The 14,470-nt window shown below is 44.7% G+C and overlaps 1 protein-coding gene across 5 annotated transcripts in view; it reads left to right on the plus strand.

Annotated features, from left to right (window-relative positions):
• The window catches only part of RNF145 (ring finger protein 145), a 214,941-nt gene that overhangs the window by 149,582 nt on the left and 50,889 nt on the right, over nt 1–14,470 (plus strand). For all 5 annotated transcript variants that reach the window (XR_013229158.1, XR_013229160.1, XR_013229159.1 and 2 more), the window contains one exon: nt 12,510–12,745. Coding sequence is in view for 2 of the 5 variants with exons in the window: in XM_077326384.1 (XP_077182499.1) it covers nt 12,510–12,745 (236 nt within the window). In the remaining 3 variants the exon portion in view is untranslated. The remainder of the gene's footprint in view (nt 1–12,509; nt 12,746–14,470) is intronic.

The raw sequence follows: 14,470 nt of genomic DNA on the forward strand, positions 1-14,470 counted from the left end.
CCAAGTACCAGCCAGGGCTGATCCTGCTCAACTTGTGAGATCAGACTTGCCTGAACTATCCAGGTCAGGTTTTGCCTGAAAAGATTAACAGCAGCAAAAACAACAACAAAAATAGTTTAAATCTATTAAAATAAGTGATACAATTTCTACAATAAAAGTTGCAGCAGTGATAAAATCAGCTGGCAGGGTATAGAGAGGGGATTAATAGCAGGTAAAAATGAATTAAACCCTCAGCAAAGAGAAAAGGCCGCTAAAGTAGACATCAAGAAAATGTCAAAGTGGAGCAAGTGTTCCACATCAGGACAACTGCTACTAAGAGTGTCTTGATCCTACTGGTTTCATTTAAGCAGGTAAGAGCACTGTTACCAGGGCTTGGTAGGCAGGTGGGAGAACTGGGAGTAATTAACCTTCAGCCATTTTGGCTCAAAGCTGTTTGAGGATTTGAGGATGAGCAGTAGTGCTTCAGAGTGTGTCCAGTAACAAATAGGTTGCCTGTATTGATCTTCAGCACAAGGGTGATAAAATCTTGTAGTGAGCCATAGTCCCTGACTGCAGTCTCACTGACTGCATTTCATTATATTAAAAGTAGAGGATCAAGCATTATGGCCAAGTGTTGGATATTATGATTTCAGCCTTAAGATTCTATGAATGTCTTTCCTTTTGTCTTTTGCTAAGGCCCCTTAGTTGTTGGCAAGTTCTTAGGGTACCATCACTATTCCCTTCAGACACTTCTATGGTTTGCATTCCTGAGCTGGGATTTGGGAAAATAGATGTTATACACCTCTAGCCCAAATCTTACGTACAAGGCACCATTACTAATCCTCATTATAGGGGATATAACTGTACAAATTACTGTTACTTTCTGTAAGATAAATATGCTATAAGATTTTTTTTAATCACTAAAATTGAGGTCAAAATTATAGATATTAGTCTTTTTTTCCAAAATGACTTCCAAGTCATTATTTAAAAAAATTAAAGTGAACTTTAAAGAAATAAGAAATGTGTCAATCTGCAAATTTGCTGCATAGATATAGACTTCAAATAAGTTAACTTTGCGTTCAATGCTGATTTAGGAGTCTAATCTCTACCATAGCTTTGTGACTTTGATTAATTTTTGAGATTATTAGAACCTTCCTTTACAAAATGTACAATGCTCTGCCCTGCACTTCAGAGAGATTTTTTCCCTTGCTTTATGAAAGTGTTTAACCTGATATAACTGGAAATGAACTTGCCTTCTGGCAGTGCCTTTTCAGCAGCCCACTTTACCTCAAGGAATGTTATGGTAGATGGGCTTTAAAAAGTACTTTCACCTTTTTAGATGTGTGTCCTGGAATTTTTTGTCATGCTTGAGGAGGAGGTGGAAATCTGAAACTTGCTTTAGGGATGGCTTATCCCCTCTTCAGCTACCAGCACTGATACATCTCAATGCTTTCTTAGCTGGCTTTGTGTATTTACAGGGCTGATAATGTCCTCTGAAACAAACTAATTTTAAAATGGTTTACTTTAACACTGCCTCTCTCAAAGAGACTTTCACGGAGTGGTTGCGCCCGTTGTCATGCCGCTGCCGGCACCGCCCTCTCCCGGTGGGAACAGCCGCCAAAGCAGCCGAATCGCACAACCCTACTCGCAGCGGAGGTTGCTGAGTAGGTCAGAGTCACTTGCGTGACGTGACTTGGAGGGCATTGGGAGACAGACTGCGGAGCAGTCGAAAACGCGCCATCAGCAGCGTGGCTGGGGACAGGATGTAGCAGAGGAAGGGCAGAACATGTAATGGCGACACAGGCACCGCCTGCTCTTTCTCCTGTCCCGCAGCAGGTGCTAGTGGCAAGGCGTGTCTGCCGGAGGGAGGGAGAGGCCGGCCAGTCTGCTGTGGTTTCGGCATTCTCAAGCGCAGGCGGCGCCTGGGACCTGTATTGCTCACACGGCGGGGCGGTCGACCTCACAAAGGAGACAGGGAGGGGGGAAACACGGAGGAGGGGAGGCTGGGCATGGATAAAGCAAGATGGGGGTCATATGCACAGGGTGCGTACAGGCACATAGGAAAGTCCCTCGGAAGATGGAGGGCGGCTGCATTCGACACTGAAAGTGGGCTCAAGGTAGAAGAAGCAGAAGACTGTCAGCAGGGCAAGGACTGCCCATCCCCAAGCATTCAGCGCTCCTTCCCATGAGCCATTTATGTCATTTCCCCCCAGCAAGGTTCCAATAGTGCTGGGGAGAATCATAAGCAGCCGTTGTTCTGAGACAGAGCACGCCAGCGGCATGGTGGAGGCGTGGACTGCAGCAGATGTGCTGGCTCTGGCAGTCAGGCGCGTCTGCGAGTAAAGTGGCGAGCAGCCAAACAATGGAGAGTGGGAGCTGTAGGGGCAGGGCCAGTGCTGGCTGCATCCTGATTGGCCCTATTCCAACTCAGACATCCTGAACACTCAGACAACTGAGAGCACGTGGAGAGAGCTACTGGGGAGAGTTGCTGCTGACCAGGTGAGGCTATTGTGCTGACTGGGTGAGGTGATTGCTGGGTAATTGTTGGGGGGATTAAAAAGGGCTGCTCCTCGCCAGAGCGCGAGAGACAAAGGGCTCTTGGCCTGTGGCTCTTAGCCTGGGGTTCTTGGCTGAGCAATTAGAATCAGTAGATTATATTTCCCTAGTACTTGCACTGCCTAGACATTACAATGGACCTCCAGGACACTCATCCCATCATCTGCAGTGAGTGTGACATGATTGCCTTCCTCCCAGAAGACAAGATGGACTACAGCTGCCCCAAGTATAAGCTGGTAAGACTTTTGGAGGAAAGGATTAGGGGATTAGAAAGCAGAATTATTACTCTGACCCAAAGTAAGAAAGGGGAAGAGTTCATAGATCACAGCCCTGCAACTAGAAATAAAGAGGATACAACCGGTCCTGAAGAGAATAAGATTGACCACACTAGGGAGCCTTTGCAGACAGTTCAGAAAAACACTCAACAGCGAACCGCGAGACAGTTCTCGGGGCCTTTGAACCTCACGATCGGCGCCGGCCAGGGTGCTGCAAGCCCACTGCCTGACCCCAGGACAGGCCTTCCACGCCACTACTGCCAGCCCTGACATCCCGCGTCACCCGGATCTCGCCCATCAAGGCGGAGCCCGCCACGGCCAGCCCCGTTATCCCACACCTCCTGGAACTTCCCCAGCCAGGAGCAGCTTGCCACCTCCAGCCCTGATGTCCTGTGTCGCCCGGAACTTCCCCAAACTGCAGGAGCCCACCACCGCCAGCCATGACGTCATGTGCCACCCAGTCCTCGCCCAGGCACGAGGAGCGGCACCGGATGCCGAATGGCCAAGGTAGGGGCCGGCTACTCCACCGCAATGACAGGAGCCCAGGGGCCGGGAGACGTGGGCGGGCTACCCCGCGGAATGCTGATACTGCCTCCACCCCCCCCTAACACCGCCGCCGCTGAGCCCCCGCTGCCAGAGGCTTCGTCCCGCAGAACAGGCTTAAGACCACCGCGACACCACCCCATGGGCTGGGGGGAAGGGCCTTCACGCCGAGCGGAAGGGCCAGGGACCCTGCTCCTCTTCCTGGCACGAGGCCAGGGTCTCGGGGGGGGGAGGGCCGGGGACACTGGAGGCCAATCGGAGGCTTTGGAATGTTCAACACGTTGGAAATATGCGTACATTTTTATATGTTATTCGAAAGAAAGCCCATTTTACCCATGGATAAAATGAGCGCTAGGACGGCGCGGCCTCTGGGGCGGTGAGCCATTTCGGCAGCAGCGAGCTGTTGCTGCAGCGGCCGTGTGGTGTGGCGGCGAGGGCAAAGACCGGGTTGGTAGTGGCGGCGGCGGCAGCAGGCGCAGGGTGCACGGGCCGGCAGCAGGGGCGCGGGGACCTCTTGGGCACGCGGGGGGAGGTGGCAACGGGCGGCGAGGGGGATCGCGAGGATGTAGGTTCCCCGGGGTGGGAAAGGAGCAGGGACGCCGCATCCTGCTCCTTACCAAAGATGGAGGAGTGCCGGCCTGAAGGCCGGTAGGCGAGGCCGGGCCAAGCGGCCAATGTGGAGTCGCGCGTTGCGCGGTTCCCCATTGGCTGCTTGGCCCGGGATGGACACTCGGAGGGGCCAATCAGGAGCCGCTTTGCGGCTCCTGAATGGCCCCTCCGAGTTTTTATCCCGGGCAGGGCCCGCCCTAACTCCTCCCAGACAGCCCTTACTGCATTATTAAGTCCGCAGCGCGCTGCGCTGCGGGCCAGTTTAAAGATGATGATTATTGTTTCCCTCCTCTCTGTCAAGTATTGACATGGCTGCTAGGGTTTCCAGTTCCAGTTTTGAAAGATTGGAGAGAGGGGGTTGAGGAGGCCAGGGTTTGGGGAAGGAAAGGGACTTCAATGAGTATAATGCCATAGTGTCCAGATCAGCCATTTTCTCCAGGTGAACTGATCTCACACACCTGGAAGTCATTTATAATCCCAGGAGGTCTCCATCTACCACCTGGAGGTTAGCAGTCCTAATGGCCATGTACACACACTCCCCACAGCTGGTTCGGCACCTGAAAAGATGAGAGAGGACAACAGTTCTGTGCTAATTAGCTCACTGTGGCATTTAAAAATCCTTTTAAAATTGAGGTAGCATCCTCATGGTGATCACAAGGATACCATCACGTCCAGTTTTTTCCTAAGACACTTTCTGTAATGAAAGAAATAGCACATTCAGAAACAAAAATAAGTACGCATAATTAACTCACAACATAAGTCTGTATATGGACTTCCAGCAGGACAGTATTCTTGGCACTGATGAGAATTGTGACTGGCGCAAGATCACCCAGTGGCTTCATCTGGAGAAGAAATGGGGAATCAAACTCAGTTCTCCAGATTTGAGTCCACTGCTCTCATCTGCTGCAGTACCCTGTGCTGTGCTCACAGGTAATGTGTACATAATCACATTAATTTCTTTAACCAATTTTGACAAATTACACTTTGGATTGCAAAACAGATTAATGCTGTAAGCAATCTGAACAGATACCTTTCTCGGGTGTGTTCCAGTCTGTTTAAATACCTTACAGAGATTTTAAAGCTACTCAAAGGTCTTACTTTCCTGAAAATGTAACATGAACAGAACATAAAAATAGTTTTTAAATTTTCTCTAATCGGCTTTGCTGTCTCAGGAAAGAAATCACAGACAGTACTGTGTCATCAGTGATAATTAGCAGGAACCTTCCAACAATTTTTTACTCCAACAGAATTTTTACTCTGACCCAAAGTAAGAAAGGGGAGGAGTTCATAGTCCAGAGCTCTGCAACTTGGAATAAAGAGAATACAACCAGTCCTGAAGAGGATAAGGAAATTGAACACAATAGGGAGCCTCTGCAGACAGTTCGGAAAAAGACTGAACGGCGAAGAGCGAGACAGTTCTCAGGGCCTTTGGAGCTCCAGAATAGATTTCAGGCCCTTGCAGAGGAGGTGCAAGGGTCAACGAGGGAAGAGGTCCCAAAACAAACTCTAAGACAAAGGGAAGAGGCCACGGGGACAGAAGGAAATGGAGTTGAGAAGAAAAAAAAAAGGAGAGTACTGGTAATTGGAGACTCCCTGCTAAGAGGAATGGATCGCCATGTGGCTGGGCCCGACCCCCTAACCTGAGAGGTGTGTTGCTTGCCAGGGGCGAAAATTAAAGATGTTTCAGAAAGGCAGCCCAAACTCCTCAAATCTACGGATCGCTACCCATTTGTGATGGTCCATGTGGGAACAAATGACATGTCCCTGAATACCATCACTCCTATTAAAAAAGACTATCAAGATTAGGGGAGGAAGCTCAAGCAAATGGGGGCACAAGTGGTATTCTCTTCAATCTTGCCTGTCAAGGGAAGAGGAATGTGTCGGGAGAGGAAGATAATGGAGGTGAATCACTGGCTGCGTAGTTATTATTATTATTATTATTATTATTATTATTATTATTATTAGATTTATTTCCCGCCTCTCCCGATAGGCTCGAGGCGGGTCACAACAACTAATCCCATGAAAATTCCCATTAAAACATCAATCTACTAACATCAATCTACTAGTTGGTGCCGGCAGGAGAGATTTGGTTTCTGGGACCATGGGATAGGCTTTCTTGAGGAAGGCCTACTAGCACCTGATGGACTGCACTCATCGAAACTGGGGAAGAATGTGTTTGGCAGGAACCTGGGGAGATTCATCAGGAGAGCTTTAAACTAAAGCCACTAGGGGAAGGAGACGATCAACATAGGGAGTGTATGGAAGGAAAACGATCGGAGGCAGCCCAACCGGCAAGGCCAGCTCGTAGGGAACCAAAAGTAAAAGGATTCAGATGTCTTTATACTAACGCCCGAAGCATGGGCAATAAAAAGGAAGAGCTGGAACTTCTCATGCTGATGGAAAGGTATGATCTAGTAGGCATCACAGAAACGTGGTGGAATGATTCTCATGACTGGAATGTAATGGTGGATGGATATGAACTGTTCAGAAAAAACAGAATAGATCGAAGAGGTGGAGGAGTGGCACTGTATGTGAGGAAAGGGCTTACCTGTCAGGAAATTCTAGTGAAGGAGAGCATATCTACAGTGGAAAGCATCTGGGTGAAAATAAGCGAGGGGAAAACAAACAGTGTGGTGGTTGGTGTCTGCTACCGACCCCCTGACCAACGAGAGGATGTGGATGCTGCACTTCGTGAGCAGCTTGAGACAATATCCAAGCGGCAGGACCTTGTCATCATGGGTGACTTGTGCTGGGAAACAAACTGTGCGAAGCGTCCTCAGTCATGTAACTTTCTGACCTGCCTGGCTGACAGTTTCATTTATCAAATGGTAGATGAACCCACAAGAGGTTCAGCCATACTGGACTTAATACTGACCAACAGGCAAGAGTTGGTGGATGAGGTGAAGGAGGTGGGGACCCTAGGGGGAGGTGACCATGTCCTCATAGAATTCCTTTTGAGATGGGGAGCCAAGGAAGCTTGTAGCCAGACGCGGATGTTGGATTTTCGTAGGGCAAACTTTAATAAACTCAGAGACATGATGAGTGTCATACCATGGACGACAATGCTGGAAGGGAAGGGAGCATGTGAAGGGTGGGCGCTACTCAAACAGGAGCTATTGCATGCTCAATCAATGACTATCCCAGAAAGACGAAAACACTGCAGGAGCTCTAAGAAGCCTTTTTGGATGAACAGAGAACTTCAAGAGGAACTAAGAAAGAAAAGGAAAATGTTCAGGAAATGGAGGGAAGGACAGAGCTCTAAAGAAGAGTACCTACAGGTTACTAGGCACTGTAGATCAATCATAAGAAAAGCCAAAGCTGAAGGTGAGCTAAGATTGGACTAGATGGCCTGTATGGCCCCTTCCAACTCTATGATTTTATGATTCTATGATTCTAACAAGAAGACCTTATTATTATAACACCTGGTTTTTAAGCACAGTATAATCCAATGAGTGTGATTTATGGCCTATGCAAAGTTCTGTCAGAATTTTGTGTACTATTAATTAATCCCTGCTTTAGAGACCACAAGGGCTTATAGGGGGTATCTCAGTACCCCCTACCCCACTATTTCCTCTCTCTCCCCTTCAATCTATCCCTTTTCCATACCATTTTTTTCCTTTCTGCCCTCCCACTCCATTTTCATATCCCTCTTGCCCTACCCCTGGAAGCCTTTACCTGGGAAAAGCACGGCCAAGTTGTACAGTTTCAGCTTCCAGGCTGGACCAGGTGGGGAACCTGCAAGGACTTTTAAAGGGCATTTCAATTTCTCTTGTATTTCTTTTTCCCTCCTTCCAGTGGCTCCCCATATCCTTACCTTTTCAAACCTCATCTATTGTACCCACCCAGAAACCCAATTTTTTATCTGCCACTCAATCAACTATATACCTAACTTTCCCGCACAACTTTTCCTGAGCCTTCAGGGAGGCCGGTATATAAATACAATAAATAAATAAACAAAGAAAGGGGAGCAGTGTCTTACATAAATCTCTTATCCTCACAACAATCATGTGAGAAGTTAAGATTGAGCGTGTGATTCATCCAAAATCACCCTGTAAGTTTTCAGGGCAGAGTGGACATTTGAATCTATACAGACAAGCAGTGGGGGATATACATTTTCAATAATAATGTTTAAAAATAGTAATATTTTGTCAACAATTAATGTGCTATAATATGTTTACTAACAATACATTATTAGAGAGTTGAATGTTTTCAATGCACTGAGCTTGATATCCAAACAGGTTGGCAGGTCCAGCTACTACTGTTCTGTTTAGTTTACTACTGTTCTGTTCCTTTAGTTTCCTACAGAATTTGGTTTCTGCCTTGGGCTGTTATTGTTCCTACCTCTCAGTTGGCAAAAGTTAAGATACACGTACAGTGGCGGCTTGGTGACTCTGTCAGTCACAACTCTTCGTCAAATGTTGCGTATTTTTGCAATTTTTCTTACAGAAAATATTTTTCTTTTCTTACAGAATATATTTATACTTTTAAATTCTGTAAATATAAATAATTTTATATGCTAAGTTAGATGATTGATGGGAAAGTGAGTATTGCATATATTTCAATTTTCAGCTATGCCTTTTGCTAGTTTATAGGCTTGCCCAGGTGGATTTGTCCCCCCACTCTCTGACTGACTCTCCTTATTGCAACAAAAGATGCATATTAAGTCACAGGATTTCTTAAGTGTTTCTAAATGACATGAACATAAGGGAGATAGGGAAAAGGGGCCTTGGTTTTAGTAAATATTTAGTAAATATTTTTTCATTGAAAATTTCTATCCAATATCTAGATTTATATCTGGATCAGAAATCTTTTCAAAGTTGAATGATTTGACATTACTGTCTTAGCATTAATGAAATGTGGTCAGTTTAGTGGCACCAATCTGTAAACCGCTCCGCGGGAGCGGTAGTAATAATGCGTTAAGGGCAATGTGGGAGGAGAAAGGGGTGGGGCGAGTCCAGGATAAAGAGGGGGACAATCAGGAGCGCAAAGCAGGTAAAACGTTTAAACAGGTAAAACGTTAAGCAGGTAAAACGTTTTCAATAACCAGGGATGGTTCTGCAGGCAAACAGATAGGTGTATGGCACTACCTTCAGCAATATTGGAAAGGAGATTTAAAAGGATCCCCTGTAATTCTGGCCAGGTAGAAGACCTTGAACACGTTTTTTTGTGCTGTCCTTTCTATGCCGAGGCCCGTGCTGAGTTCATCCCAAATCCCCCAAAATCATTAAACCTGTTGCTAAATTTTGTTCAATAGTATGTAGAGTTGGTAGAGCTGGTAGGGTCGGCCATGAAAAATGAAACATGAGGATTTTGTTTCAGGATCAAAGCTATTTCTGCTCTAGTTTTAAAAATCCACTATACATTTTACTACCAAGTTTTAAAGTAAAGTAATATATATATATATAGTCAGTCAGTCAGTCAGTCACCTTTTATTGGCATCAAATATGTATAAGACATATAAAAATAGGGTTTAAAATTTCAACAAAATAATAAAATAGGCCATGGGGTTACATAACCAAACAGATCTTAAAATGATTAAATAAACTATAAAAGATAAAATACAAGGTAGGCAGCATATTATAAAAGCATCTTAGTTAAAACTCTGGCAACCTCTGGGTCTTTGTCAGAGAGCAGAAATTGCAAGGTCATAGATTTACTTACAGAAGGGTTGTTTCCCAGCAAAGCAACAAAGCTGTCATCCCGACACTGCTCATATAAGGGGCAATTTAACAAAACGTGTGAGACAGAGTCAGGGCAGCCAGAACCAGAGTCTCACATGGTATGGGATACGGTGGAATCTTCCCTCTATATATATATTGTATTTTCGGTGCGAACTTAAATGGACTCCGGGGAATAGTGGAGGACAGGAAGGCCTGGGGGATCATTGTCCATGGGGTCGCAATGGGTCGGACACAACTTCGCACCTAACAACAACAACAATTTGTATTTTAACATGTTTTATCTGGGATGCATTGTATAATTTCCTCTGTTATATGCCTGGTGAAAACCGTAATAAGATTTCTATTCTATTCAGATAACCACAATGCTTTGCTAAGTATGTAAAATTTCTGACCACTTGCAAGATGTAAGAGCATTTGAAATAGATTATTTTCTGTGAGATGTTGCTCCTTTGAATTATGTAGCAATTCAGTGAAATGGGTAGCATCTCTTTAAAAATGCCACCTTGGACCAGCAGCAGTAGCGTAGAATTGTCTTAAGAAAGAGGAACCCAGAAACATTGAAACATTATTGGAATAGCAGCTACTGATCTAGATATTTACTGCATTTTGCTGACCTTGACAAATAAACTTCTGACTCCATTAATAAATATTGCTTCTGTAAAATCAACTGGAATACAACTATTTTGTTACTGTTGTTTTTCAGTTATTTTATTTATTTATTTGATTTCTATACCGCCCTTCCATATGGCTCAGGGCGATTTACATACAACATCATAGGGGGATACATGGAATGAGTCAACATACAACATAGTATACAACAATAACAATCCAACAGTGGTTCTAAACAACACAACTTCAGTGATCCCAACAATAACAACATAACAAGAACAGAAATGTTACTAAACCCCCTAAGAGAGGTCAGACTGCTTCAGGCCATGGAGGGGATGTCTGAGGCAGGACCTGTGGTCAGTCTCAGGCAAATGCCTAGTGGAGGAGCTCCCTTTTGCAGGCCCTGTGGAACTGTGGGAGTTCAGGCAGGGCCCTGGTCTCTTCATGGAGCTCGTTCCACCAGGTGGGGGCCAGGATGAAAAAAGCTCTGGCCCTCGTTGAGGACCGACATGCTTGCTTGGGGCCAGGGATCACCAGCCAGTTGGCAGTTATCAACATCATGTAGACATCTTGTATTGTGGCTTTGCAAAATTTGCAAGCGCAACCCCAGAGGAAATTAGTTAGACTTCATACCACAGAGTTTAAATTAGTGAATATTTTCTAACTTACTGTTTGGCGTGTGTGTGTGTGTGTGTATATATGTATATGCCCTTTGACAGGACAAGAATAGATAAGGAAGTCGGTAGCTGTTGTAGTGGATAGCCATAGCCTCAGATGACATTTAATTGGGAAACACTTGCAGTATTCAGGGCTGTTTTAAACCAGCATTAAACTGACACATGCAGGTTTAAAATCTTGCTTGGTTCACATATGTACCTCCCCCATTTCTCTCTCATGTGGAGAATCCTGACTCAGATTGGCTATGCTACAGAAACGCAGGTGTGCAGCCTGCGTTAGTTTATCCCCCACAAACCAGGGTTCTAAATCAACGTTTAATCCATGTTTAGCATTCCAGAATTGTGTTTTGGTTAACCGGCACTCTGCACTCATACATCACAGGTAACTGACATTGTCCACATGAGAAGCGAAGTATATAGTCCTGGCAACAAGATGAATTAGTGTATGTTGAGTTTCAGTCAGAGGCCTGAGTGATTTGAGTTTTGTAAACTCCTGATTACTCCAGTTAATGCAAGCTATGGCTTGACATGTTTGCCAGGGCTATAGCTGCAGTATTTCCCCTGCTCAACATGAAATGACTCCTAGCTGCTTTTTGTCAAGCAAGTGAGTGATCAAGAGTTAGCCCTGACAGTTCAAATATCATTTATCAAGAGTCTATAATTTGGGTAGTTTCTATGTCACTTCTGTCAATGTCATTTCTGAGTTTTTCTCTGTAAACCCGGGCTCTCGGAAGACTTGCGATTTGTGAACATCGAAACTATCAAGATCTTATCAAGAGTTCCTAAATGTTATCTTCTGGTCAGCAAGCATAAGATATATTGTTGGGTTTATTAAATTAATCTTATTACACAGCACAATAATAGGATTGCAGTCTTAAACAAGCCTAATTTGAACTATGTTATTGAGTGAAACTTCCCTAAACATGTAATATAAGAAAGAGCCTGCAGCTGGTCAAGCACATCATCTTTGGGGTTACATTTTTAAGACTCAGGAACACTATAAGGATGTTCAGCAGGGTGATATGTCTCTGTTTCAAAGCTTAACAGTTTTAGTAGGTTCACATTGCAGATCATTGTATAAGACAGCCTTTAAGACAAGACAGATCTTCTCACTCAACACAAAGAATGCCACAAAATTCATTTTGCTTTTAAGTGTTTTGAATAGTGCAAATCCTTCTTTGCCAAGATGCATATCTATTAAAAGGTCACTGATGAATTTTATGGGGAATATCTTGCCGAATGAACCTCAGAAGAGTAGTTAGGATGGTGCTTGCCTGCTATATCTGGGCTTTTTCAGTGACTCTCCTGTTCCTAGAAATTTCAGACAGGCTTTCACTGCCAAGATTCCACAATTATGCAAGGCAGTTCTGGAGGGCTTTTGACACCGAATTTTAATTATTTGTGTATGTTGGTCTTTTTAAAGAATCTGTAGTTGTATTTTATTTTTAATATCATTATAACTCATCTTAATTACAGTTTTGGAAAAATGTAGGGTAAAAATGCCCTAAATAAATATTGAAAGAGGTTTTTTTCTTAAAGTAAAAATGTCTTGCCGTTTAATGCTCCTGTATCATTTTCAGGTCAGCTAGTGGTGTGCACCCTTTGCTCCTGCGTCATGAAAACCAAACAGATCTGGCTCTTCTCTGCTCACATGCTCCCTCTGCTGGCACGGCTTTGTCTTGTCCCTCTGGAAACTATCATTATCATCAACAAATTTGCTATGATTTTTACTGGTTTGGAAGTTCTCTATTTTTTGGCATCTAATCTTCTGGTACCATATAATCTTGCAAAATCTGCCTATAGAGAACTTGTACAGGTAAGATATCTTGAAAAAAGTATTTAGTTTTATTGATGCATCTTGGTTTTCTATCTATATGGAAAATGCAAATAGACATGTATGTACACAGCAGTAATAAAATCATCAGTGGTGTATAGCAGTCATCAATCACAAGAAGTGTTCATCAGGCTGATTGTAGGGTGGGCAGTGAGAGTCCTCAGAACTGCAGATTATATTGTCATGGAACAGAAGGTGCATGTAACTGGAAACAAGATGGCGACGTGGACGGATGCTGGAGCTACTGCTCCATCCGTCTGTGGCTTCTTTTAGCCAGGGAGAGGGAAATAGTTTCCCCCCACTTTTATTTCTGCAACCTGAGGAGCCTATTACTATCTAGGCATCCAGTTTACCATATTAACTCAGACTGCAAGAAATGGGCAAGGGGAGATTAAAACTACTGCATTGCAGGCCCACCAGGACGTGGAGATCATGGGCTTGCGTCCTTATATCCCTGGCTGACTAACATTATTGCTGGGAGACTGCCGTGGCCTGTTGGGAAGTGTTATTGACCTGCCTGGAAAGTGCTTTCAGGATGATTCCTGGAGGCAAAACACACTACTACAGTGTTTTTTACAGCGTTTCCACCCCCACCCCCCACCCCATTTCTTTGTGCCAGTTTCCTCCCAGGTTTCATGACGACCCGGACAGAATGAAAAATGCAAACTCACCTCTTTCGGTCTTGAGTTGAGTCTATGGAGCTCTGAATGAGACGGTTTCCCTGCCAAGGCTCATAAGATGAAAAACAGGCAGTTCTGAATAAACGTACTAACAGGAAAAAAAGAGAACCTATCCCAGGCTATCAAAATCAATATACAATATAATATTTATACAATGCTCCTTAATAAGATATTAAATCCATCGTCAACATGTGTCTTGTCTCTATTTTAATAATTAATGAAGCAACCAGAATGGACTCTACATTTGTGCCATTTTCAGTGTTGAACTTTCATCAGTGGTTGTTCCCTCCTATGATGTGTAACTTATCCTAACAAGTTTCTAATATTTCAATATTCATCCAACTCAAAGTTGTAGTATAAACTCTACTGATATAACATCGGCCGTCAACTTGCAGGTATGGGAGAGCTTTGTCAGGACACCACTGTCGGCCATGGCAACACTAGGGTTCTTCCGTTTATTGCTGATCCCACTCATCAGGCTGGCCACACCCTGGATTTGATCTTTGGTGCTGGCGTGAGATAGATCTGGTGGCTAAAAACACCATTCCATAGTCTGACCACCATACCCTTAAGGCTTGCCTACGGATGCCACCTCCCTCCCTGTTTGAGTGGCTGCCCACAAAGACTTATGGAATCTGAAGGATTCCTGAATGCTTTGCCGGATCTGATGCCCTCCGGTGTCTCATTGGAAGCCTTAGTGGAGGACTGTACCTCCTTTTGGCCACCATTGAGCTCCTGAGCGCCCTCTCCGCCCTCGCCTCAAATAGGATCCGTGGTTTACTGCAGAGCTCCGGGAGAGGTAGAGGAAGGTGAGACAGCTAGAGCGAGTGTGGCGGAAGACTTGCGATGAAGCTGCAAGAACATAATGCACACTTATAAGGGTGTATGAGATGGCGGTGAAAGTGGCAAAGTGTGATTACTTTGCAGCAGAAATTGCATTCGCTATTATTTAGGGTAGTTCGGACCCTTACTGTCCTTGTGGGAGGGCATCAAAATAGTAGTCAATTGGAACTTGGCTGTGAGGCTT

This window comes from Paroedura picta, chromosome 3 (assembly GCF_049243985.1).
Source record: "Paroedura picta isolate Pp20150507F chromosome 3, Ppicta_v3.0, whole genome shotgun sequence".
NCBI classification, from domain to species: Eukaryota; Metazoa; Chordata; class Lepidosauria; order Squamata; family Gekkonidae; genus Paroedura; species Paroedura picta.